The sequence below is a fragment of the Halichoeres trimaculatus genome, unplaced genomic scaffold, assembly GCF_033239565.1.
Source record: "Halichoeres trimaculatus isolate MK-OKI-2021-1 unplaced genomic scaffold, fHalTri1.1 fHalTri1_scaffold_20, whole genome shotgun sequence".
Classification (NCBI taxonomy): domain Eukaryota; kingdom Metazoa; phylum Chordata; class Actinopteri; order Labriformes; family Labridae; genus Halichoeres; species Halichoeres trimaculatus.
The window spans coordinates 13,468,428-13,493,262 of NW_027437198.1; the positions used below are offsets into that span (position 1 = coordinate 13,468,428).

The window sequence follows — 24,835 nt, forward strand, 5'->3', positions numbered from 1 at the left end:
CCAAAAGATGGAGTGAAGAGAGAGAGAAAAAAAGAGGAGAAGTTTACATGAGCAACACACACATGAAAAGAAAACGATTACTGTAGAAAACAAAACACGGATCCCAAGGTGCATCATTCAAATAAAGCAATTAGGTTTGGTGACCATTCTCCTGAAAATCTTATTATGTGGTGGGTTGAGAAACAGAGCACCAAAAGATGGAGGGAGCAGAGAAAAAGAGAAGGAGAGAGAGAAAGAAGGAGAGAAAGAGATAAAGAGAGAGAAACAGAGAGAGAAAAGGGAGAGGTAGAGAAAGAGAGAGCACAGTCCTCATTCCCAAAAAAGGAGAGAAATCAAATAAAGATGAGACACTTTGCCAGGCATTAGAACTGTGTGTCACAAACTGAGACCAGTACACTAGGACTACGACTACCACTACCACTACTGGAACACAGACAGTCCACTACAAGAAACCAAAGAGAAAACAACATGGCAGCATAAAAGAGACCCAAAAACAGTGACGTAAACCCCATATCGGTTCAGAAATGCATATGGTCACACAACACTGGATTATTTATCACATCTGGACCAGCAGGGCTCCTACATGGACTTTGGTTTGGACAGGAATGAGCAGACAGATCCCTGGACCAGGATTTAAAGAAGTGCAAGGGAAGCTTCAAAAGACCAGTTCAGACCAAAGATGAATGAAACCTCGAAACCTTATTTGTCTTACTTCCTGTTTTTAAACCTCAAGTTCTGCATTATTGTTTCTTATTGGCAGGAAGTGATCAAATCCAGACTGGAGTGTAGAGCTGAAGAAGCAACAAATAAACCCTTCTGAACTTAAAAAGCAGTAAAAGCATTTATTTTCGTTACCCTCGCCAAGTGGGTCATGTCTTCAGGAGAGTTTTTTTGTTTATCTGTGAACAACATAACTCAAAAAGTAATACACAGATCTTAATGAAATTTTCAGGAAATGTTCAAAATGGGATAAGGAACAAGTGATTACATTTTGGAGGTAATCTGGATCACCGTCTGGATCCAGGACTTTTTTAAAGGACTCTTTATCATTGTGACATAGGGCCGTCTTCACCATATGTGTATATAACTCCATGATAAATGGTCGGATTGCTTTGCAAAACAATACAAGACAAGGTCTCTAATTTCCGACAGATGTAAAAGTACGATCCAGATCCTGGTAATATTCTGGATACTAAGATCCAGAACATTTAAGTAGGACTCAAGTATTGCATAATAATCACAATATGCTCAGCGTGGGTCTGCGCTCTCTGAGTGTTTTTCTAATGTTTCATGTTAATATGCAGTTTTATTTGATGTTTCTAAGGCTACAACTCAGGCTTGGATTCAGATTCTTTGAACCATCTTGTGCTGCATAAGAGAAGAAATCTTTAAAGCTCAAAGACAAAAAAAATGAACTTCATTGAGTCACATTCCAATTCAGTGAAAATGTGTCAAACTGAAATTAGATTAAAAAAAACATTTCATTTTCTTTGTTTATGCAATGAAAAATTATATGAAACTCCTCATATTAGTGTTGCATGATGCAGAACATTTGTGTACACTTTTTGAACTTGCTTAAAATTGGCAATTTTAATGAAATATATTGTTAAATTGATTCATCCATAACAATTTTAAAGTATGAATGTTGGGAGTAAGTGCATCACTGCAACCTTATCAGTATGCAGCTCTAAATCCTGGGACATCTGCTCACTAAAGCTTATGAGCTTCTTTTTCTTCTAGTTGATGTTTTTGGTCTGAAGTGGCCTTGAACGGAACAATCTTTGTGTCTTCTGCAGATCACATGTTGTTTATGAGCCTAAAGCCTGGATACACTCCATTCTTCAAAAGCACATTCTGTCTGGCTAAATGTGCACTGAGTTAAAAGCAGGCGAGTTAATGAAATAAAGATGTTTTTAAGAGGTAAGAGGCATTCTTTGCTCTGCAGCTTCAGATCATCTGTGTTGATTGTTTGTTTTATGAATCAGGACAGCGGGCGCTGCACATCTCCACTCTGATGGAGGATAATCAGATAGATAGTGGACAGCCGTGTCTCTGCACGGAGGAGGGTGATTCTCAGAGAGGTGTTAATGACATGGTGATGGTAGTGAGGGAGGGGGTAATTTACTGTTAAAGATGCTGTGTGTCTGTGAGGCTGAGCTCTGTAACCTTACATAACAGCTTCCTGCAGGAGCCTTTCAAAATAAAACAGGAAGAATGTAACCTCTCTGTCATATTGTTCACATTACTGTACTTTAAGCTCATTTCAGGGGAGGGGAGGGGGATCAGTTCAGTGATAGATGTTTGTACACAACTTACCGTTGTAGCAGAAACAGCGAGTGGTTACCGTGGAGACTGACAACAACACACAGAAGTCGTCAGGGAAACAGAAAAAATATAATAAATAAAGGAACAAATAATCCGAGGAACAAAAGAAACCTAAATCCCCCCCCTCCTTCTCTTCCTTCTCCTCCTCCTCCTCCTTCTTCTTCTTCTTCTTTCCCCATGAGAAATTAAAACCTGATAGCAGCAGTGTCAGAATATCAGAGAGAGCAAAGAGGATGAAAAGAGAAAGAGGAGACTCACTCCAGAACCAAGCGAGGAAAATCATCGCACAATCAGGAGGTGAACGGTGCTCTGAACAGGGAGTGAAGTGAGCGGCTACAACCCCCAAAAACTGGACGACTCAGAGACTGATGCAGATTATTTTACACTTTAGAGGAGAAACATCAGAAGAGAGGGGACAAAATGCACAGCTCCCTCTTTGATCAGAGCAGGGCAGTTAGTTAAAGTCTGTCTGGGTCTGTTTCAGTCCAGCAGGATTAGCAGGAAGTGACTCATTCTCATGTGGCGGAGTTAGGCTCTAACTTCCCGTAACACCAGTCACCACAAATCAAATATAAAGAAAAAGAAAGGAAAGTCAAAACAAAAAAGGATGGGAATCAATGACAGGGTGGAAAAAGAACATTATGTTGAAACAAACAGATGACAGGAAGACAAACTCGACTGGCAACAAGTGGATGAAAAGATGAGACAGAAGTGGAGCGGACACACACACACACAAAGTTGAAAAGAGGAAAACATCGCCTCCATTTTCCTTTTTCTTCCAACTGTTTCTTCTTCGTTCTAAAACATGAAACAAACACGCACAGACACACGCATCACATCCATCTATCCGCCCTGGGGTGTGTGTCATGCAGCAACAGAAAGAAGGAGTAAGCCTCCACCTCAGGCCATCGCCCGTCTAACAACTCACGGTCGAATGAAGTGGTATAAAATCAGGTTTGTGGAGATGATTCAGAAGCCGGAGTGTGTGTGTGTCACGCTGAGGAGTGTGTGGTGGTCAGGCATGCAGAGCCATGAGCACAGCTTCTTCTCATCCCTCTGACCAAACACATCCATGCAGTGACAGTACACTCTCTGCTCAAACACACACACACACACCTTGACTAAAACTCTGCATGGTGAAGGAGCTGTCACTTCCACACACACACTTCCTCAGAGCAGGGGTTAGAAGATGAGAGCGCTGAGGGCCTCACACGGTGTCTGGATCTGTTTTTAAATGTTGTCTGAACAAAGAAGGTCCTCCATCACTCCGTACACACAAAGATCTGCCATGATATCCCATGCAGGGTTCATATCATGCTGCTGTGTGTTTGCAGCCTCACACAGTGATGGAGAATAGTTTATAATAGATATTAGTTATTATACTATTTATATGCAATGACTGAGTCACCTCTGTGGATGTTTTTTACTGTTTCAGAGGAGAGCATGACTGCTACAGAAAAACATGCTGCAGGTATTCAGAGAGGAGGAGAAAAGTTTGGATTCAAGGAATCTTCAAGTCTCCTGATAAAGAAACACAGAGCGGCAGTAGCTGCAGTTAGCGGACATTTAGACGGCCCCATACTAAAGCATTAATGACAAAATCTAAGAGTTTCCAGCTCTTAAAGAGTCCTTGTCCCCAGACCGAGGGTCCTTTAAAATGGCCCTGCACACTTTGGCTGATAGGGTTGTAAGGATCCCATAAATCACAATCTGATTTACTACTCTAGGGTCAAATCACATCATTACAGCACCTTATCTTATAGATACAGTACCAATACCAGGAATCTGGCAATCGGTACCGGTACTCAACGGTACAAATTTTTGGTACTTTTTTGTGATTATGTGGTAAAAAATATTGATTTTTTTGATAATAAAGTCCTTTTTTTTACATTTAACATATTTATTTTTCAACATATAACCTTGCAATGCTGTGTTCATGTCCAGCATGAAAAAACGCCTACTCTTCCACTCCCTCACAGTCATAAGGATGCATTTAGGTACCTAAACAGGGTACCTTTTGATTTAACATGAATGGGTACTCTGTACTTTTGAGAGAATTTTGACCTTTATGGCTGAGACTTTGTTTTCATCAACAAAAAAAGAAAAATAATTTATTTTGAAAGGACACAAAAACGTTTCTGCTTGATCATTAAGTTATAGGAGAATCTCTTTGTTAATTAATCTCAATGAGAAATACTAAAAAGGTAAATCTTGACATCTTTCACTCACATCTTTGCACCAGAGGAGGAAAGCATCCCCTTGAATCTGCTCTAGATCTCTCAGCCTCCTGTGAGGTATCGTTACAACCCTATGGGCTCTGTCAGTTTCACTCATGACTGTTGAAGCACTGAACATCAGCTCAGTTTGAATATCACCCTGGTGTACAGTTGGCCCATATTTCAGAGTTTCTCTGCTATTATCTCCACTGTTTTCTCCCATCGAACTCTGAAATGATAAGACCAAATAAAGCAACAGCTGCAGGAAAGAGAGCATCGCCTCAAATAGAAACGTCCAGCTCCTTCTGCTCAGTGAGTGAGTCTATAAACACACATCCACCATTTGTCCCGCACCATAAACAGAGAGTGATACACACTCCACACACTGCACACACTCCTGCTGTTAGCCCACCATGCAGCTCGACACAGGACTACAGCTCACACATCTACAGGTACGACATGCAAAGAGGCTAAAACAGAGATGGACTGCTCGCTGCTAAATGGACAACATGCACGAAAACAGAGACTGAACACAAAAGGCAGAACTGATGCAGGTAAACCGGCTCCATCAGAGTCCATCAGCTGCTGATTGGCTGATTGAAGGTGGGGTTGAGTGGAGGGAGGATGTCTTTCATTCTCGACCACACTGCAGAGTATCGAACTAAAAAAAGGGTCCAGCCAGACTCATCCATCATGCAGGGACTGACTCACACACTCACACACACTCTCACACACAGTCCCCACAGTAAGCCCATGCAGAAACCCTGGCTTACAGGAGCTGGAGATCCAACATGAACAACTCAGATTAACTCCCCGAAGATGAAAAAATTAGAAGAACTGCTTCCAAAAACTCGGCACATGCTTCAGTTCAGTTCAGGAACAACACACTGAATCAAATCAAAAAACAACGACCTGAACCACAGAGACTCTAAAAACTCAGAACTCCAGTGGTGAACATGCGTCGGCGTGGCTGTATTTCCCAGCATGCTGCTGTTTTTGCACCAGGAGCCATAAGCTTGTCACAACCACTTAGCCACAGCGTCAGGGGAGAGGAACACAGCAGGACTTCTAGACTAGAGAGGGGAATAAAAGCCTCTGACAGCAATCTGCCATGCATCATCCTTTCACTGTGTTCCCCTCACCCCCTCCTGTGCACAAACATCCAACCAATCGTTGCTCAGAAACATTGGTGTGGCTACAAGTTGCACATCAGTGAAGAAAAAAAAAGGTTAAGCTGAAACAGCCTGGAGGGATGATTCGGACAGTTTGAAGTGGAGTTGTATGGGTGCATGTTAATAATAATGCACAACAGAGGGAGGACGACAGTCAGAGAGCTGAAACACTACCTGAGCTATTTCCATCTATGAAACACAGAATATGATGCTGACCATTTTTACTATCCTAGTTTTTTGCACTGACACTGACTAAACTGTGACATCTAATGCAGAATGTCAACATTCCTATCTTACTTTTTGAGATTCTAAGTTATCCTCACACCTCGCCAACTTCTGCGACATGTGAAGATTTACAATTCCAAGTTGTCTTTACGAAACATGTTCCTTATGAATGTTGTCAAAAGACTTTACCTATACAGAAAAACGAGAAGCTGCAGTGTGTATAACGAGAGGAAAGCAAATGGGGATACATTAAAGCTAGTTTGAGGTAATTTCTGTTTGTTTCAATTAAAAGTGTCAGGTTTTGTCTTTTGCGCATGTGTTTTATAGCAAAATATCTCATCCTGCTTCCTCTTCAAAGTCACGTTTTATGTATAGAGGAGCTCAGCTGTGAAAATGTAAACATAAAGCCTGTTCCTCGACAGCTATCCCTGTGGCATTAAAAATAACAATCATAAACAACCAATCCTATAGATTAATGGCTTACTCCTAGGGATGCACGATATTGGATTTTTGCCGATATCCGATATGCCGATATATAGAAACCTCTTTTGGCTGATACCGATACCGATAATCACAAGTTTGTTTTTTGTCACTGTAAAGAAAGCTAAGTCTATCCTGTACTGGCATTTATATGTTACTCTTATTGTGACGGTCTTATTTGTTTAAGAAACACACATAAAACAAGACAAAACATTTGATTTTACCATAAATAAGAAATGTATTATTTTTTTCAAACTCAAGACATTCAGCATTGAAATACAGAAAAATAATTTCTTTAGATCACATGAAATTTAAATGTACAATGCATTTTTAAACATAACCAAGTTGCATTTGATTATTTTAGAGCTACTGTAACAACCTGGTGACAGACACAGAGCTCTGCAGTGCAAATAAATGAAGTGCTACATTTTATTTAAGGAGCTTATTTTTCAGATGGAAAATAAGAATAATCCTAACTGAATATCACCTTATGGGCTGTGCATATTGGCAGAAATTTTCATATCTGCCGATACCGATGAACATGTTTTTAGGCGTTTATCAGCCGATACCGATATTGTGCCGATAATATCGTGCACCCCTACTTATTTCCTTATTTAAACCAATTTTGTATTAATTCTTCAGTTTCATTCCTAGAGATGGGTACCTTTCACATTTGAAATGATACGGTACCATTGCCTAGTACTCGGCAATTGGTATTGGTACTCAAAGGTACCATTTTTCGGTACTTTTGAGTTATTTTATGTGGTAATAAAAACAAATTTGTTTAATAATAAAATCCTGAAGTTTTTCAATTAACATGCTTATTTTTCAATATATAACCTTGCAATCACCTACTCTTCCACTCTCCCACAGTCAAAAGGATTTAAAGTGAAACAGTACTCAGTACTAGAGATGGTATTCAGTCAGTACCTATTAAAGTACCTAATTCATTACCTATCCCTATTCATTACTAACTAAACTCCTCACAGGAGCTGTAATATAACCAACAGACAAATATTGTGATGCACTTTGAGTATTTTCAACCCTGACCCCCAGTTACAGCTTTCCTATCCGAAGTACAGCGTGATGTTGCGGGAAACACTAATTCAATGTATAGAATAGTTTCATATCCCTGTATAGGAAGTTTTCCAAAAGTTGATGGGATAAATTGTAGAGACAAGGTGAAACAGAGATTGATCCATACAGCATGCATTTTTTTCATAAATCATAAAAAGTTGTTCACTTGGACCTCAGAGCAATCTCTCTGCCATCAAAATATAAGATTTATAAGATCCTAATCCAAAATTCAGCTCAAAGTTTTGTGTTTTTGAGTCCAGGAGCTTCTTCCTTTACTGTTTTGGAAAATAATAATCTGTTGAACTCAGTTCTTAAGGGGGGCACTAAGTGACTTAAGTGTGTTAAGCTTCACTTTCAATCTGGGGCCCTCTGGATAAACTATCACCCCACACAACTCCACTCCAAAGTATCCAAACTATCCCTTTAATGTGGAATAAAAATGCTGCAGAAAAATACCCAGCATGCCTTGTGTCATGTTCTTGCACCCCCAAACATTCCCAGTGAAAAAGAAAAAATAAAAACAAAAAAAGAAGGAAACAAGTTTTTAAAGATGAAAACACAGAGCAGAGACCGGGGAGAGGGGAACCAGTGGGCTGCATCAGAGCGGAGCACTAAAGGGAGGATGGGAGGCAGCTCGCAGTCAGTGATCAAGCAGAATTACGATGGTAGTACAGAGAGCAGACAGAGGAGAAGAAAGGACAGAGAGGGAGGGAGGAAAATTACCTCAATCTTACGACCTTCCACCAGCGTGCCGTGCAGCTTTTCCCTGGCTTTCTCTGCATCTGCGCTGGTCTCAAATGTCACAAAGCCAAAACCCTGAGGTACGCAGACGAGGTTAGAGCAGCGAGCAAGGGCCACGTCACGAGGGAGAGGAGAGAGAGAGGAGAATATGAGGATCTGCTGCACGCTGACATTGTTTCGTAGATAATTAGACTTTTAGAGCTGTGATTTCCCATGAGGCCATGTGTCATTTTTAGAGAGACTAACCACGCAGGTTGGGGAATACTGTAAACAATCAGCGCTTCCAATGTCCTCTGAGCACTTACCTTTGAGCCCCTCTCATTGAAAATAATCTCCACATCCAGAATCTTTCCAAATTGCTGCAAAAAGACAAGAATTAATTATCAGACGTTTATTAAAAAAGGGAGTATGAACACATTATCACCTTTTTAAACCTGTGCAATCATCTTAAAGGTGAGTTTACTGTTTTCCTCCTCCTTCTTCTTCTTTATCATCATACTCTGGTGTCTGTTTTTCTCTTTACATGTCTTCTAAGTGTGGTTCACAGTCTGTAAAAGCCATTTAAAGGTGTCCACCACACCCAAAAAGCTTTTGATTCTCTTTTTGTGACTGCTTTTCTGTTTCCCTCTTTAAAACAGCTGAAGAAAGTTACAGCTACCTGCCACTAGGTGTCACTGTTGCACAAAAGACATCATCTCACTTTAATCCCTTTCTTTCTTATCTTTCTTCCTCTCATGCAAAGACACAAAACAGCCAATTAACCTCGCTGGAAAACACTCAGGAGTGTGTGTCCTTTGTGGCACTCTGACTTTTTTGTGTGTCTCTCTTGGCCCTGCCTCTAAGAACCTGAGTGTCATGACTGATTTATTGATCCCATTAAAAAAGAGGCCCACCACATTCCCTGCGTCTTACCCCGAACATCTGCCTGAGGTCAGGGTCCCGGAAGCGGAAGGGGATGTTGGAGACGTGGAGGCGTTTTGGGGTCCCTTTGGCCTCTGAGGAGTCTCCCACAGAGCCCCCTGATCCTGTGGCTCCTGAGCTGCACTGTACGCCTGCCTCACCTTGGGACGTCTCCTCTGGCTTTCCCTGAGGAGAGGAGGATGAGGGTGGAAATGGTCATTCTTTTAGGAAGTTAAAAGTTGACAACACCTCCTCTTTGTCTGACACCTGGATGCAAATAATGTGATGTTCATGGGAACAGAAAAACCAGAGTATAGCCTTCATATCAGCGTGGAAACACTGACACCAAATAGAGGCAGAAAATGTCAGAAAATAACCCTTAAAAACACTTCAGGAAGGAAAAAGTGGAATCTGACATCAGACATTGGTCCAATCATCATGTTTAAATACACGCTGTGCTTACGTTGTTGTTGGTGGGGGAAGAGGCGGCCGCTCCATTAGCTGCAGCCCCTACGTCTGCAGTCCCCTGGCCCCCAGCTCCAAACATGCCCCCGGGGCCAAACTCTGTCCCTGGCAGCCCGTTTTGAGGGGGGGGAGGAGGGGGGAACGCTGAAAAGGGTGGGGCCACCAGTCCCTCCTGTGCTCCTGTCGAGTCCTGAGAGCCCTGCAGCAGCAAAGGGGGAGAGAAGAGGGGAGGAGAGGGGAAGGTTTATTATGTTCTCTCTATAAGCTCTCCTGCATGGCCGTAGACTCCTGATGGAGGCAGAATGACGGGGGTGAAATCTGCCGATTACATTTCACTCTCCTTCTCTCACCCCTCCCTCCCCTCTCTGCCTCCATATCTCTAACTGGCATGTGTTTTCAGTCAGCCGACCATGAAATATTTACTGCAAACACATCTATTATTAAGAGTCAGAAAATTCGATACATGCTTTGAGACACAAAGATGCTTATGGAGAGTACGTACGCACAAAGAGATAAACACAAACCGTGTTGTGTTTACTGCGACACGTTTACAGCCGCCACATGAATCATGTGTTCCTGTGTTTTTATTTCTCTCAGCAGTCATCTATAATTCACGTTAACCGTCTCCCAGCTGGGACTGGGATTCTTTATTCCTGCACGGTTACAGCTCTATCAGCAGCACCATCATCTCCAGCTTTTTTATAGCCAACACACACACCTTATCGTGTTGATGCTTATGTGTATGTGTGTGTGTGGTGACTCTGCGGTATTGCTTGCTTCAATCACTTCTACACTCAAGGACATCTCTGAATAACTTTAACACCAAGTACTTTTAAAGCAAAGTAAAGCAAAGACATGAACTCCAGATGATTTCAGGACATCCTCAAAATTTCCAAACACGTCCAATGCCACAGCAGAGCGTCAGGGATTGGACGTGTGCACACAACTTAAAGTAGAAGGGTACCTTGCCTTAGGAGTGTCCCAACTAACAAGCTTTTTGAGGTATGAGCTGCTTCTCAGACAATTTTATGCTTTGAGTTAAGAGCTTAATTCAAGCCAGCTTCAGGCCTGAACCACACGTATATGGATATTTTTTTAGATCGGATATCTTTGTTCTCGTTTAAAAAAAAATCTCCGTCCACACCACAGAAATATCTCTGTCCATATGAAGAGGCCAAACTGAAAACGATCGCCTCTGAAGCCTGCAATGCCATGCCTGGTTGATAAGTGGCAGGTTAGCAAAATGTGAAAACCATAGAAGAAGAACGTTATGAGCATGCGCAGCCAAACACAGTGACTTGTTGCTAGGCGCTTGATGTCATCGCGTCAACACCAGCTCTGTTTTAATACCACTACACTGCTCCACTCAAACAGATTTTTTTTATTTCTTCACCTTTTTTATCCATTTTTAAAAATCTCCGTTTATGTGGGTGAAATCGCCGTGTTCGTATGGTTGAGAGACCCAATCGGACAGAAAAATGCGCGTTTAGGAATATATCTGTATACGTGTGGTTCAGGCCTCAGATACCCCACCACTGGAGCAGCTAACGCCACAGTGAACGCTGCAACATCTCCCCAGCATCCTGTGTCTCACGGGTTCACTTGAAGTGTTTATCTTGCGGTGGAAGCATCAGTGTCATGCTTTCAGTTATTTTTCAAAAGAAAGAAGAATTATTCAGAAGAAACACCCAGAAAAAGTTGCAATTGGGCATATGACAGCGCTGTTTAATGACACTTGCTCATTGGACTGTTTTTTATCAAACACACCTGCAGATAAAAGTGAGGAAAGGAAAGCATGGTGAAATGGTGAAAAGGGCAAAAGATTGAAAAGTGAAAATAGACAATAAGATTCAGTTATTCAGTTCAGCTTTTCTCCTCTACCTCCATCAGCATCTTCAAGTTGTCTGATCTTCAAGGTAAATGGTGTACATTACACTGTATGTTTTTTTTTTATACAACATTCCCAAAGGCCTTTGTGCACCAATGGTGATGGGAATTAACAGTATGAAGTTGTGAAAGATTTGGAGGCTTCATATTCAATCTCAGCAGCTAATCTCCTCCAAACAATGTCTTATTAATCGTTGTCTTTGTAATTTTTATGTCTTGTGTTGGAAAGAGCCCAGTGCTGGGACCCAAACACAATTAATGTTGAATGTTTTAGTAGGTGACTTGTCAACAACGAGCATTTTTATTGGTCTGACGTGTACTTCAAAGCAAAAGAATGTTGCTGGTGTGAAAGTTTGAATTGAAAAACAGAAGGTTTGAAAAAAAAAAGTGAAATTTTCATGCAAAAAATATGCGTCTGGTGTTTAAAGGGCTTTATATGCACATTTTTCTCATTTTAAAACAAGTAACAAAAAATGTGGTGTGTTTTTTTAGTCCAGAACAGACTTCAATTCATTTCAATGGGGAAAAATGATGTGAGATATAAGTGATTTAAGTCACAAGATCTGCCATGGAGCCAATAAATTCATTAGTAAAGGCACCACCGTACTTGGATTCAAGTGAGAAAGAAAAACCAGCAGTCTTCCATCGTGGTTTATTCATTTAATTCAAGTGTATTAATTTACCTTCCAAAGACTTTAAACTCATTTATAACTATCTGTAATGAGTTTTCTTAATGAGAAGAAGGTTTGGTCTTCAAAAGTCCTGTTTTAGGCCAATACAGCATCAATATTCATGCTGAGTCTACATGCTTTGGAGAAAACAACGGCTAAGAAGTATAATCTAAGATTACAACAGACAGAGCAGCAGAAGAACTTGAAGCAGTAGGATTATGTAAAAACAGGGTATATGCTGAAATTCTGAGGTTGATTCCAAAACCTTTCCAAGACTTTTTCAAAAACCTTTCAAAAAGTTTTAAGACTTTATCGCAACTTTCAGTTGTTGTTGGCATCCACTCTTTATCAGTTGTGGTTTACATTTTTACAGAAATGATGTAAGCTGAGGAGGAAACTAAAGGTTTATCGACACTACCACAACAAGAAACAGCAGTTATTCAAGGCCAACTTCCTGAAAAAAATGAGAAATTATTTAACCATTTGTAAAATTTAGGACATGTGTCTGATATTATGTTATTTGTTGTAATGTTGTATTTCATTTCTCTTTTTGAAACTAGAAGTGACATTATTTATAGCTGGTGTATATACCTCTCACAGTCCTTATCGTAGTATTTTATTGTAACTGCAGTCTTTATGTCTTTATTTTGTTTTATTCTTTTTTCTTTTTGTATTTTTCTACTGACTCCATCAATTTCTGCTGTTAACACAACAATTTTCCAGTTTGGGATCAATAAAGTAACTCTATTCTTTTCTATTCTTTTCTATTTTAGAACTTTATTGGCTGAGCATATAACGTCCCAATCAGGGGACAGTTGCAAGGAGGAAAATAAATATTTTTGGATATTTTTGAGTCAAAGCTTGAATACCTATGAAATTTAATACCTCATAAAACCAAAATTAAGACTTTTAAATACTTTTTAAGGGCCTTAATTTTCCCAAAATTGTTTTATCAACTTTTAATACTTTTTAAGACCACCATGAAAAGGCTTCTTCCTGTAGAGGATGCAGTGTTAGAGCCATTTGTTTCAGTTATAAAGGAAGAAACACTCAGATGTAGAGAAAAGTAAACCTTAGTTTCAGCCTAATTTCCTTCATTTCCATCTGCCAGGAGACCACAAATAGCTGTCTGTAGCTTCCAGAGGCTCAAACAGCTCAGATGACAGCAGGCAGCTTCTGAGGCTTCGACAGAAAACAACACGTAGAGAACAAAGAAGAGAAACTGATAATAATGAGTGTTTCCGTCTGATACCTGCTGTGTTCACACATCAGCTGACTCCTTTCAGAGTCTGAGCGAGCACATTTCAACTCACGAGACGATCTCTGGAGATATTCAGGATGCAGCGTGAGAGAGTAAGGAGAGGGCTTTTAGGGTCAAGCTGCTCCTTCCATATCAGACCCAGCAGCCCGACCCGTGGGCTGGATCTGTGCTGGGTGACGCCTGGAGACACTTGGTCTCCAGACGGCCTTGTAATTAGACGGAGGAACTTAGCATCCAGCTCTCTGTCTCTAATCCTACAGCACTCTGCTTCTGCTGCGTCGACCACATCGCCCATAACGGCCAGCTGAGGCTGTAAAAGTGGGGCCCATCTGTGAGACAGGCAGCTTCTGGGGCCTGAGCCCAACAGATAGGGGAGGCATCAGAGAGCTTTCCAAAGAATGGGACGGAAAAGTCTGGGGAAGTCGTCTGCTGCCACTTGCTTTCTCTCTCTCTCTGTGATGTATGTTAGGAAAGAATCTGTAATCTGTGATTGTGTTTGCATCCTCTCCAGTTTCTGTCCCTGACTGATAAAGAAAGACCATCAGACTCCATTAAAATTCATGGGTTAGACCCGAGCTGGAATATATCAAAGCTGGAGCGGACTTGTTGGGGCATGTGAGCTCATAAACATGCAGCAGCCTGTATTCAGACTCTAAAGGGTGTGTCCTGTAGGCATCCTCCTGCCTGGAGCTTAGTCACACTCTCCAAAGAAGGGAAAGAAGGAGAGAGCGGAGGATTTAGAGAAGAGAGGGACCATACACAGAGAAGGAGGCGTATTAACTGGAGTGCTGTGTGTCACACACCGACAGGGTCGAGGAGAGCTGGCTGATGTTTCACTAAGACGCTTCAGGGCAGCAGAAAGACGCTCCTTCTTTACTCTCATGGTCACAACAGACTGGAAGAAGCCTGAATCAAGACGACTTCATGTCACAACAGCCTGTCTATGTAGGGCTGTGATGGTGTCAGTCCATGTTAACCCGCTTCACAGATCACTCTGTTTGTGTAAATTTGTTTGTGTTGTGTGCTTAAATGTGTTTCTCTCTCTGTTTGACATTTGAGCTGCTTTGTGTAAAACATTTTGAAGAAATACAAATAAAGTTACATCAGTAGGAGATGTTGTCGTGGTAGAAACAGAGTGTTATATGTGGGATCTGTCAGGCAGCATTTTGTCCTGGATGAGATGTTTTGGAGGATGTGAGGGACTTTGACATGGACCAAAAGTGGAGCTTTTGTGAGGTCAGTCTGAAGGGGCCAGCACCAACCAAAAGGAAGGAAAAATGAGAAGCTGAGGCTTGTCGATGGTGTTCTGATCTGACAGAAGAGCTTCAGGATCTCAGAGTAGGGCTAAACAATTTTGGAAAATAATCTAATTGCAATTTTTTTAGACCAATATTGAGATTTAGCATACGATTTTTTTTTATTTTTTTTTTTTTTTTTTTTTGGGGGGGGGGGGGGGGGGGGGGGGGGGCATGATCTTCTGCGTTGTTCATTTAAGTCATTTCATAGTATGACTAACCAACAAAAGATTCTGTTAGCATTTTAACAAGTTTTTTTGCATTTCTTAATTGAAAAAGAAAAAAGGAACACTGTGAAATTTTACTGACCTCCAGTTGCCAGTAAGAGTAACAAACCATACAGGAAAAAGTGACCAAAGGATATGGCTCTACGATCTACTGGATGGATCTTTGTAGCCCACAGGGTTTTTATTGCCAGAAAAAAAACTGCATTTTGACTTTTGCTGGTTTTAAGGGAAAACAAGTACAAGTTACTATATTCCCTCCAGGTCTGTTTACATGAAACTTTTTTTTTCTAATTGCAGCCTTTGTGATTTGAAAATTGCATTTTATTACATTACGATGTCGGTTCAAAATCTATTAATTGTTCAGCCCTTTCTCAGAGTGCTCCAAAAGTGGACATATGAGCATCAGACCTGGAGAACAGAGCAATGGTGGTCTGGAGGAAATGGTTCAAGATCCTGATTTGGTCTCATGATTCTCTAGATCTCAATCCAACCAAGGTCCATTTACAGGTTTGCATGTCAATGTTTCATCCAAAAATGCTAAAACGCAGTGAAAAAATCGGAAACCGAAACGCAGAGGGACTGCAAATGCTGTAGTAAGCATGCCAGGCCTGTAGATGGCGCTATAACTTGTCCAGAAGACGCTTTTAGCAGATCTCCACCGTAGTAGAGTTGAGTCGATCATTTGGTGTATTGGTGCAGAAGTGGAGCAACAGATGAAGTTTGGTTGTAGGTCGGCTAAGACGCCGTATCCATGTAAACGCGAGGCAGAAACACAACAAGACTTTTACGTTTCACACGGTTGTCGTGTAAACAGCCCCCAAGTCTGATCCAAGGAGGATCAACCTAACAATTTCAGGACTCAAAGGATCTGCTGCTAACAAATCCACAACACACCTTCAGAGATCTACAAGGGTCCAGGTCTCAGAGGGTCAAGGATTTTTCTCAATAGCAATGGTGACCGTCCTGTTAGGCAGGTGGTCATACTACCTTTAATAAGTTATCTAATATTCCAAAGATGATTGGACAATCCTTTTTCTACCATAACAAAGTGCATGTTTTAGTCTAACTGTGATAACAGCAATAACAGCGTAACGTTAGCTACAGTTAGAAGAAAGTCAACACCCACTGTTTTTTTTCAACTGAGACGGTTGTTTATGATGATAGGAAAGTGAACGACTTTGCAAACTGAGTGTAAACAGCTAAGACCTGACTAATAAAAAGAGAGGGATGAACACGGTGAGGGGATTAAGATCAGAGCAGACCCGCTGACTGAGGAGCAGCACTGCCCTACAAGGCAGCAGCAGCAGCAGCATATAGTCGACCAAAGAGAGAAAAGAGGGAATAAGGAAAAGAGAAAAAGGGAGCTTAAGGTGGGGGAAGGGGTTCATGGGAAATAATGACAGGCTTTATTTGAGTTATGTCTGTTCTTAAACCTTCTACCCTGATTTCTTGATTCAGAGATAAGACGGAGCGAAACAGGGGAAGTGAACAGCAGCCAAAAAAGGAGTAGAGAGGGTATCCAGTGAAATGTTTTAATAAGAATCTAATACAACTGTTAAAAAAGGACCATCTGGAGCTGGGTCTATTTATCCAGGCTTTCTCCTCTCACACACACAGAGCAGTGTTACCTGAGACACCATATGTTTTTCTACACACAGAGAAGAGGAGGAGGAGGGGGAGGAGGTGGGTGAGGGAAGCAGAGACTTGGAGTACATTGTGTCTGTCTGCTGATTTTAGCCTGTTACCACCCAAGAAGAGCAGCACAGAGCATCCACAGAGAAACACACCGAGTCAAAATGACGATGACGCAACAGGAACTCATCAGCCAACAGTTCTTGGTCAAATGGAGATGTAAAGTTTGAAACTGATTAAAGATAGAGATAAATCCATCTTCTTTCTTCCCCTGATTTAAAAAGGCACACCCTCCTTACTCCGCCCCCCTCTCTGTCCTCGCCTGCATGGCTTGATAAAAACCAGGAGATAATTTTCCCCCTTCAAGAACCACCACCCACCCCTGAAGTCACTCAAAGCTTTTACTGCCTTGTTTTGTCCATCACAGGAGAAACCACGCCCCCTCTCCTTATTTGGTCACATCCTTTCCAATGCTCCTGTTACTACTTCCTGACTGTTATCCAAACACATTTCACAGAGCTTAGCCACAAGGGTACATCAGAATCTCAAGGGATAGAAGGATTTAAGAAACATATTTGGAAAATAAAACAAAATAAAGTTTGGAAATTAGAGACAAAGCTTCTTGTTTTATAACTGGACAGAAAAATCACTACTTCAAAGATTTCAACAATAACTTGGAAAAAACATGTTTGAACAGCACTCAGGGTTTAATTCTCCCCTGATTTCCAGAGCATGACCCAGAAGAAAGAGCTTTTCTCCCCAGAATCCAACAACCCAATACTAAAGACGACACAGACCAGTGGAAATATGTAAATCAGGTTGGGCAGGATTTGAGTGCTTTAACATGCTCACTGCTCTGCAGTTTCCAGGCGTTTTATTCCATCCACATGTGAAAATATTCTGCAAAACGTTGCATCGCTCATTCTGAGTGGAGGCAGCGAGACGGTGAAGTTTTTAATGCAACTTTTGCAGAAGTTTAAGTTTAAACACCCAGCGGCTCTGGACTAAAGCGTGCAGAGGAGTTACAGTCCAGTCTGTCAGGCAGGAGGAGGAGGAGGAGGAGGAGGAGGAGATGCTGCAACCATTAAAGGCACTGCAGCATCACATCAATGCATTGCTGATGTGTGTGTGTGTGTGTTCTGGTGTGAGGGAACATGTGGTGCGTTTTCACACCTCGGCTCTCAGTGCTCAGCCTCAGGCTGCAGCAGTTAGAGCAGCGTCAGCGTACGACAATATCATCAGGGCTGTATGTGCAAAGAGAGAGCAGTTAACCCCGAGGTGGAGCCGTGTCACAGAGTGAGTTAGGCCAGCGATACGGAGACTCTGCTGCAGGGACTGCAGTATTCGGTCACATCAGGTCCTTTAAGTGAAATGAATGTGAAATCCAGAGATATGCCAAAGCAACACATTCCCTCCATAAGTCTAACAAATCTACAGGTGAGAAAACATCGTGATGTGGAACACAACCTATCCAAATGCAGGACCAGAGTCAGCAGGTAAACAATGAGGCTAACACTAGCGCTAGCCCCAGCAGCCTCTAGACCTTCACACAGGTTAACAACGAGCCGCAACACATTACCAGATTATATCTGTCAGCTGTGAGTGTTTACATCCAGGTAGTTGAGCTTTAGGCCCCGTTTTCGTGACAAGGTTTCATCCGAAAACACTAAAACGCAGTGAAGAGAATCTGCGTTTAGACGGAAACGCAGAGGGACAGCAAATGCTGTAGTAAGCATGCCAGGCCTGTAGGTGGCGCTATAACCGTCTTGTCCAGAAGCAGCTTTTAGTAGATCTCCACCGAAGTAGAGTTGGGCTGATCATCTGGTGTATTGATGAATGCTAAGTGCAGAAGTGGAGCAAAGGATACACATTTTGTTGAAAGACAGTCAGCAGATTCAGCAGATTCTGCAGCACAACACGGTAGTCCGCGATGATCATAAGAATGGTACTGTTGTACTATTGAATGTGCTAGCTTGATGTCAGCGTTGCCACTGAAAATGCCAGCTCATTGTTTACACAGCAACGGTGTCGGCAGCGTTTCAGAAAAACTCCACTCTGATGCCGTTTTCAAAAGGTTGCATTTTTGGTCTGCTAAGACGTCATTCCCATGTAAACGTGAGACCGAAACGCAACAAAACTTTTGTGTTTCACCGTTGTCGTTTAAGCGCTCCCTTAGAGCATTATGGGACCAGAGCTTAAGGTGAAATAGACTATCTTTAGTGCTTTACTTGCAGAAACAGGTGAGACTGTTTGTAAGTGCATTATCCCACAGATCAGTGATAGTGAATAAAGATGAATGTGCAGCTGAGTAAGCATTGAAGCGTTGCACGTCCTGACACAGGTAGCTGTCACTTAGTTATGAGTGCCTCTGCAGGATTCAGTCCACACACAGACCCTAAGGGCAACAGTCTTGGGTGTGGATTGTTGTCAGATTCCTCAAAGTCCTGCTGCAGTCTGAGGGATAATGCAGGAGGGAGAACAGTAAAGCAGCCTAAATACTCAGATGTCACTCACTCCCTTCATGCTGCATGGCTCAGTTTGACACCCGGCTCAACGCTGAGCAGGTGGGTTAAGACGGATGATGCAACGCCTCTGCAGGGCTGCGCATACACATGTGGTGATGGGAACGTGTGCACAAACAACCAGCTGCACAGTGACATATTTCTGTTGACCTGTGTAAAAGCAGAAATGAAAACAGACAAGCCTGTGTGCCATCCTGCTGCAGGGACAGTGTGGACGCCACACTCTGAGAGACACAGTTTGAGATTCAGCGCAGCGGCAGGAGACATGCTCACACCATCCTGAGGTCACAACCTGCAGACATACTCAGAAATGTTTACATGTTCACCCAAGATGTTTCAAGTAGAGGGCAGATTTTTTCACCCAGAATAATTTGAAGCGAGAGAAAACAAGTCAAGGTTATGCAGCAAAAGCTGAAAGTCCACACAGTGCTGCTAATGGAAGCAAAGACTTTCTGCACAGAGAGAAGTACGTTAATGTCGTATCAGAAAGATTTTCTACTGATTTGATTAAAAGGAGCAAGAAAGTGTCAAGTTCTGATTTTTTCTTTTTTGGAAGTTATGTTTTTGGGCTTTAATGCCTTTAATCAGAGGAGAAGCCAGTGGATAGAGCAGGAAACAGGGAAAGAGTGGGGAGTGACATGCAGGAGAGAGGCCACGCGCTGGATTCGTACCTCATGGAGCAAGACCTAGACCACTAAGCCATTGAGTTATGGATTTTATGAAGCATGAACAAAGTCACAATTTGTTTCAGGTGTTAAGTTTAATCACAGTAACTAAATAAATTGGGTCTAAAATTCTATATTATGCACATCTAGTAGTATAAATATCAACAGGTAATCATTGTTGAAAAAAAAGGAACTAAAAACAGTAACTGATAAAGCAGTAACAGTGACGTTCACACCAGCTGGAGGCTGCTGTTTGGAGCTGTGTGGAGTGTCAACAAATCTTCATGTATATGATCTGTAGGAGAGTGTGACTGGAGGTGTGTCACCCTTAAAGTGTAAAGTTCACTCCCACATGTCAACAACCCCGTCCCCATTTGCTGCGACTCTTTGAAGAGGATTTAAGTGTTGAGCTAACAGCTGCTGCAGCCTGCAGGGGGCTCAGGGAGCCGGATGAACGACAGACAACAACGTGGACTTCAGCGAGCTGACAGGGTTGGTCCTCAGATAGAAAATACTATGAGACACAGCTCACAGTTTATAAATGCAAACAGCCTGTCTGCTGTTATTGTTTCCATCTGCAGGTCTGTGAGAGGAGCGGAGATGAGGGTTTGTAGTAGATGTGTGATTTCACTCAGATAAGGATTAAGCTGTGGGTCATGTGCACTCTGCGTTAATGATAAGGTGTTTGTCACCCTCTCGTCTCCTCTCTGCTCAGTATTTACACCTCCTTTTTCTGTTTTACTCCAGCTTTATCCACACCACTTTTTGTATCTTCATGCTTGTCAGGCCTTGTTTGTATTTCTGTCACTGTTTCTTTCAGTAAAACCTGTTTTTGTTTTATTTGTTTAGAAACTTGAATGCTTGTTTCAAAGCTCCCATGAGGTGCTTTCCTTTATCTACAATTCTGCGCCCCCTGTGGACAAAGATATAACTCTTATCTCTTTATTTCTTCAGATTTTTTCTTCCTTAAAAATCTGTTAAAAAAGCAGCAGCATCATATATTATAGTTTAAAGTTCAAAGTGCAAATTCTGATTCACAACAGGTCACTCACAACCTCATCATCAGGGGGATGAAAGATGGAGAGATACAGCGATTGACCAAAGTGACTCAAAAGCAGGCAGTTATTCAACAACTGATGATGGTTTAAGGACAGTGGTTATGTCTGCAGCAGAGGCTTAGAACAGCTGTTACTGAGCTGAGATGTGGAGTCATGGAGCCAAAAGGAGCATCTCAAAAGCGCTGCTATAAGTCATACACCCATAACATGCAGCTGTCAGGGATTTTTATGGCATTTAATATCAGAACTATAAGTTTTTCATTACTGTATCACATGTTCAATTCAATATAGTTTCATGATGTGCACCAAACATTAACTCTGTGTTCTGTAACACAAGAGCAACAACTGCTTTGCGTGTCAGCACAGAAACAACTGCGCCGTGACACCTGTCTCCTTCAATCAGACGACACATGAAGTCTAACCGCATGGACAGCTTGGATGACAACGTTGAATCTCTTGATATATAAAACACACACCACCCTGTGTGCACATGACATGACATGACACGCACATATACATAAGGTATAACACGACACCGTGTGCAGTCAGCGTGGCGAGGCCGTGCAGGACCCCACTGAGCATGCATGTCGGCACAGGCAGTCCAAACAGCGGCTGCTACTCCATGTCAGCGTGAGCCTCCCTCCTCCAACCCCCTCCCAGCCTCAGCCTTTAGGCCCAGGGAGCAGGACGTGCTGGAACAGAGTCAGAACGAATCTACTCCAGGCTATAGGAGCACAGACACGCCCACTACATGCTAAGATTACCCTAGCATGTTAATACAATTGAATCATTTTTTTCTAAAGCATGAAAGATGCAACCAAAAACGGAATGGGATACGTGGTAAGAAACAAAAAAAACACACATGCAACTCTGCATCGTTTTGAATCTGAACATGAGATAAAACTGAGAAGTCTGCTAAAAGATTTATCCTCCAACTGTGTTTGTTTTTTGAATAAGCCTGAAACTCTCCCACTCAAAACTCCAGCACAACAAAAGTGACCTAATTAGCCACGAGGATGATTTCTTCCACGACAATCAGAAGCACTCACAGAGCTGAGGAGTGAGGGGAGCAGAGCTGCAGGAACAAGCCCTGCTGTTAGCCTGGTGCCCTGCCAACTATCTGACAAGGCCTCACCTGGGCCAAGAGGCAGAGAACCAAAACAGGCTTTACCATAAACAGAGCAGCAATTACTGCTCCTGCACGCCAGAATAAACCCTGTGACAAAAAATCATTATTAACTCTGTTTTCCTCCTGATCCTCCAGTTTCCAGTGTGTGCACCGCGCTGAGGCTCTGCAGAGAAGAGAACTTACCGGCAGCATTGCAGGGAAGTAGAGCCCCATCATGGTCTGATCTAAAGGAACAACAGCAGACCAGCTCTCCACTTTCCTTCTCCTCTCCACGTCTTCCCCGTGTGTCTCCACGTCTCCTCCTCCTCCTCCTGTCCTCTGCCTGTGCTCTAAGACCATGAGCCAACAGTGGCTTCAGTCCACGGCCGTCTCACACATTCAAATGTTCCCTCGTTCACTCCCTCTTCCTCCTCCTCCTCCTCGTTGCTGGTGTCCTCCTGTCACTCTCCGCCTCCCCTCTCCTCTCCTCTGATCCCCCTCGGGCCTTTTCTGTCTTCTCTCCTCCTGACAGCCTGAGTCTCTTCTTGCCTCCTTTCTCTCTCTTCTTTTTGCTCTGCGTCTGTAATTCACACGCTCTCCGTACACGTCCCCCTTTGCTTTCCCTTGTTCCCGCCCCTCTTTTTGAAACTTTCCCTCCCTCTCAGCCTCAGTCCCTCCTTTCCATCAAAGCATCAATCCTCTCTGTGCAGCCACCTAGTTTGAAGTGTGGAGTCGGAAAGCTGCCGTTGCTGCCTCCTCAAACCCCCGGAGAGACAAAAGGAAGAAGATGCTGTCTTCTCTCCTCACGCTGGCTGCCTCAGAGAACAGAACAGGAACAAGACCCCTACTGCATTGCAGCTTTTTTTGATGATTTATTTATTGCGTGGCAGCCTGTCAGCTCCAAAAGCAGCGGTAGGTGGGTAGGTAGGCCAGATAGGTAGCAGGCTGCGTGGGTAGGCTCCTAGATCACCATCTCTCTTCTGCTGCAGCCGCCTCCTTCACACACGGAGAGAAGTTGTCTCAAAAACTGAGTCAGGCACTTCCCCCAAATGCAGGATCTAAAACTCGCCCTGAGCGTGGAGCAGCATCACGCTGCATTGCGCCTTCTTCATCTTCTGGCTTGGGCTGGGTTCTTCTTACTTCCCACTTGTGTATTGTTAGCAGGCGCTTTAATTTGCAGAGATGAGAGTGCAGTTCCTTCCTCGCACCGCATTTTCATCTGGGAGGGACTAAACTGCGGAAAAAAAGCCCTGATGCCAAGCTTTCAGACATCTGCTGAGTCTGGCTGGAACTGTGTCCAGAGGGAAGGAGGGATGGAGGGATGGAGGGAGGGCAGGATAAGTGATTGTGGGGAAAAGAGGGAGCAGGGCCTGAATGAGAGGGGGGAGCAGGAGGACAGAGCGGGACGGAGAGACAAACGGAGGGTGCAAGCGAGGGATAACAGGATGGAGAGATAAATGGATAAAAGAGCTGGGTGTAAAAAAAGAGCGAGGGATGACAGGATTAGGGCTGTAAGTGAGGAGGATGAGAGGATGAATAGGGGATGATCTGAGGATTAAGCGCACAGACTGAACACTGAGATAAACACACAGGCGGTCAGTCGCACACAAACACACAGAGCTGTGCTGTCATCGTGTGCCGGCCTCAAAGTTTGGGGATAAATCTGTCAAAGACTCATCGGATGATTCAGGCGGAGGACTTTTCTTTAAACGCAGAAACAAAAGAGAATCGATGGCATGGATTTAACCTTCCATCAGGAAAATCCAGCTTGATTTACAGAAACTACAGTCACCGTCTGATCAGGAATGAAACAATGGCTATTTTTTATCAGAAAGGACTGAAACTGTGAAATCAATCTTAATACTTGTGTTGATTTTCATTAAAAGGAGATGCAAGCAGAAACAAGGTGAGTGTATGAGAATCTTTGAGCTTCAAACTGGCTAAAAACCTCAGATATTTAACAGATCTGCAGAAAAATTAGCACATGGCTATTTTCTGTGCTTCAATTCATCAACCTGCTGATACTGATACAGTTATTTACCTGTGGGCATCACCTCAGGGGCTCATGTGATAACTAATATGTGCAGAAAACTGATGACATATTTCTGATTTATATCATTTCATTGATGATTTGATCAATATTGAACTCACTTTCAGGTTGTAATCAACAATAACCGAAATAAGACTTTTATTTTGAAAGCATATCTCGCAGCCCCATCGTATGTGTCTCATGACCCTCAGACGTTAAGAATCACTGACACAAATGACCCACTCAGGGATATTTGATGTATCATGACATGGTGTTAAATAACTTCTGACGCTTTGTTTACTTATTTTCAACTGCTTTTCTTTACAATCTAGAGGAAGTTTCTTCTGTGCCCTTCAAAATAAAAGCATAAGCTGCAGGTTAAACCCAGTGGTTACACCAGGGTCTAATTTACGGAGCATTTAGTCTTCAAAAGAGCTCCTGGTTTAACTCTTTTTCTTCTCCATCCTCACCTGTCTCATTCAGTGCAGGCAGAAAACTCAATAATGTGTCGACAAATGCGGCGAATGTTTCTCTGGCAAAGCTCCTGTTTTCTTTACAGCGGGGAAACTGATAAGACACGTTGCTCCTCGAAGTAAACTTTTCTATTTTTTCTGGATGCACACAGACTTACACCACTGAATCAACTCTACAATGTTTGCAGATTCAAACTAGGGATGCAAGGATATATATCAATTTTGGCCAATACAAATATCTGATATTAATATTGCTGTTATGGCCGATAACTGATATTAACCAATAACTATGTATCAGTAAAAAAAATTCGAGATGATCAAATTGTGAAAATACTGAAAATCATGCAAACTTCAAACTTGTTTTTCTTGTCCACTTTTCTTAGGTAGCTTCGGTGTTTACATAGTC

The 24,835-nt window shown here is 42.5% G+C and overlaps 1 protein-coding gene across 3 annotated transcripts in view; it reads right to left on the bottom strand.

Moving 5' to 3' along the window:
- Window positions 1–24,835, bottom strand: part of LOC141810032 (RNA binding protein fox-1 homolog 2-like) — a 59,618-nt gene that overhangs the window by 15,906 nt on the left and 18,877 nt on the right. For 2 of the 3 annotated variants that reach the window (XR_012600039.1, XM_074697328.1), the window contains exons 3-6: window positions 9,600–9,800; window positions 9,149–9,322; window positions 8,542–8,595; window positions 8,219–8,311 (exon numbers count right to left, since the gene is read on the bottom strand). Coding sequence is in view for 2 of the 3 variants with exons in the window: in XM_074697328.1 (XP_074553429.1) it covers window positions 8,219–8,311; window positions 8,542–8,595; window positions 9,149–9,322; window positions 9,600–9,800 (522 nt within the window). In the remaining variant the exon portion in view is untranslated. Of the gene's footprint in view, window positions 1–8,218; window positions 8,312–8,541; window positions 8,596–9,148; window positions 9,323–9,599; window positions 9,801–22,131; window positions 22,568–24,835 lie in introns of those variants that run through there. The other variant, XM_074697329.1, reaches the window with a different exon arrangement.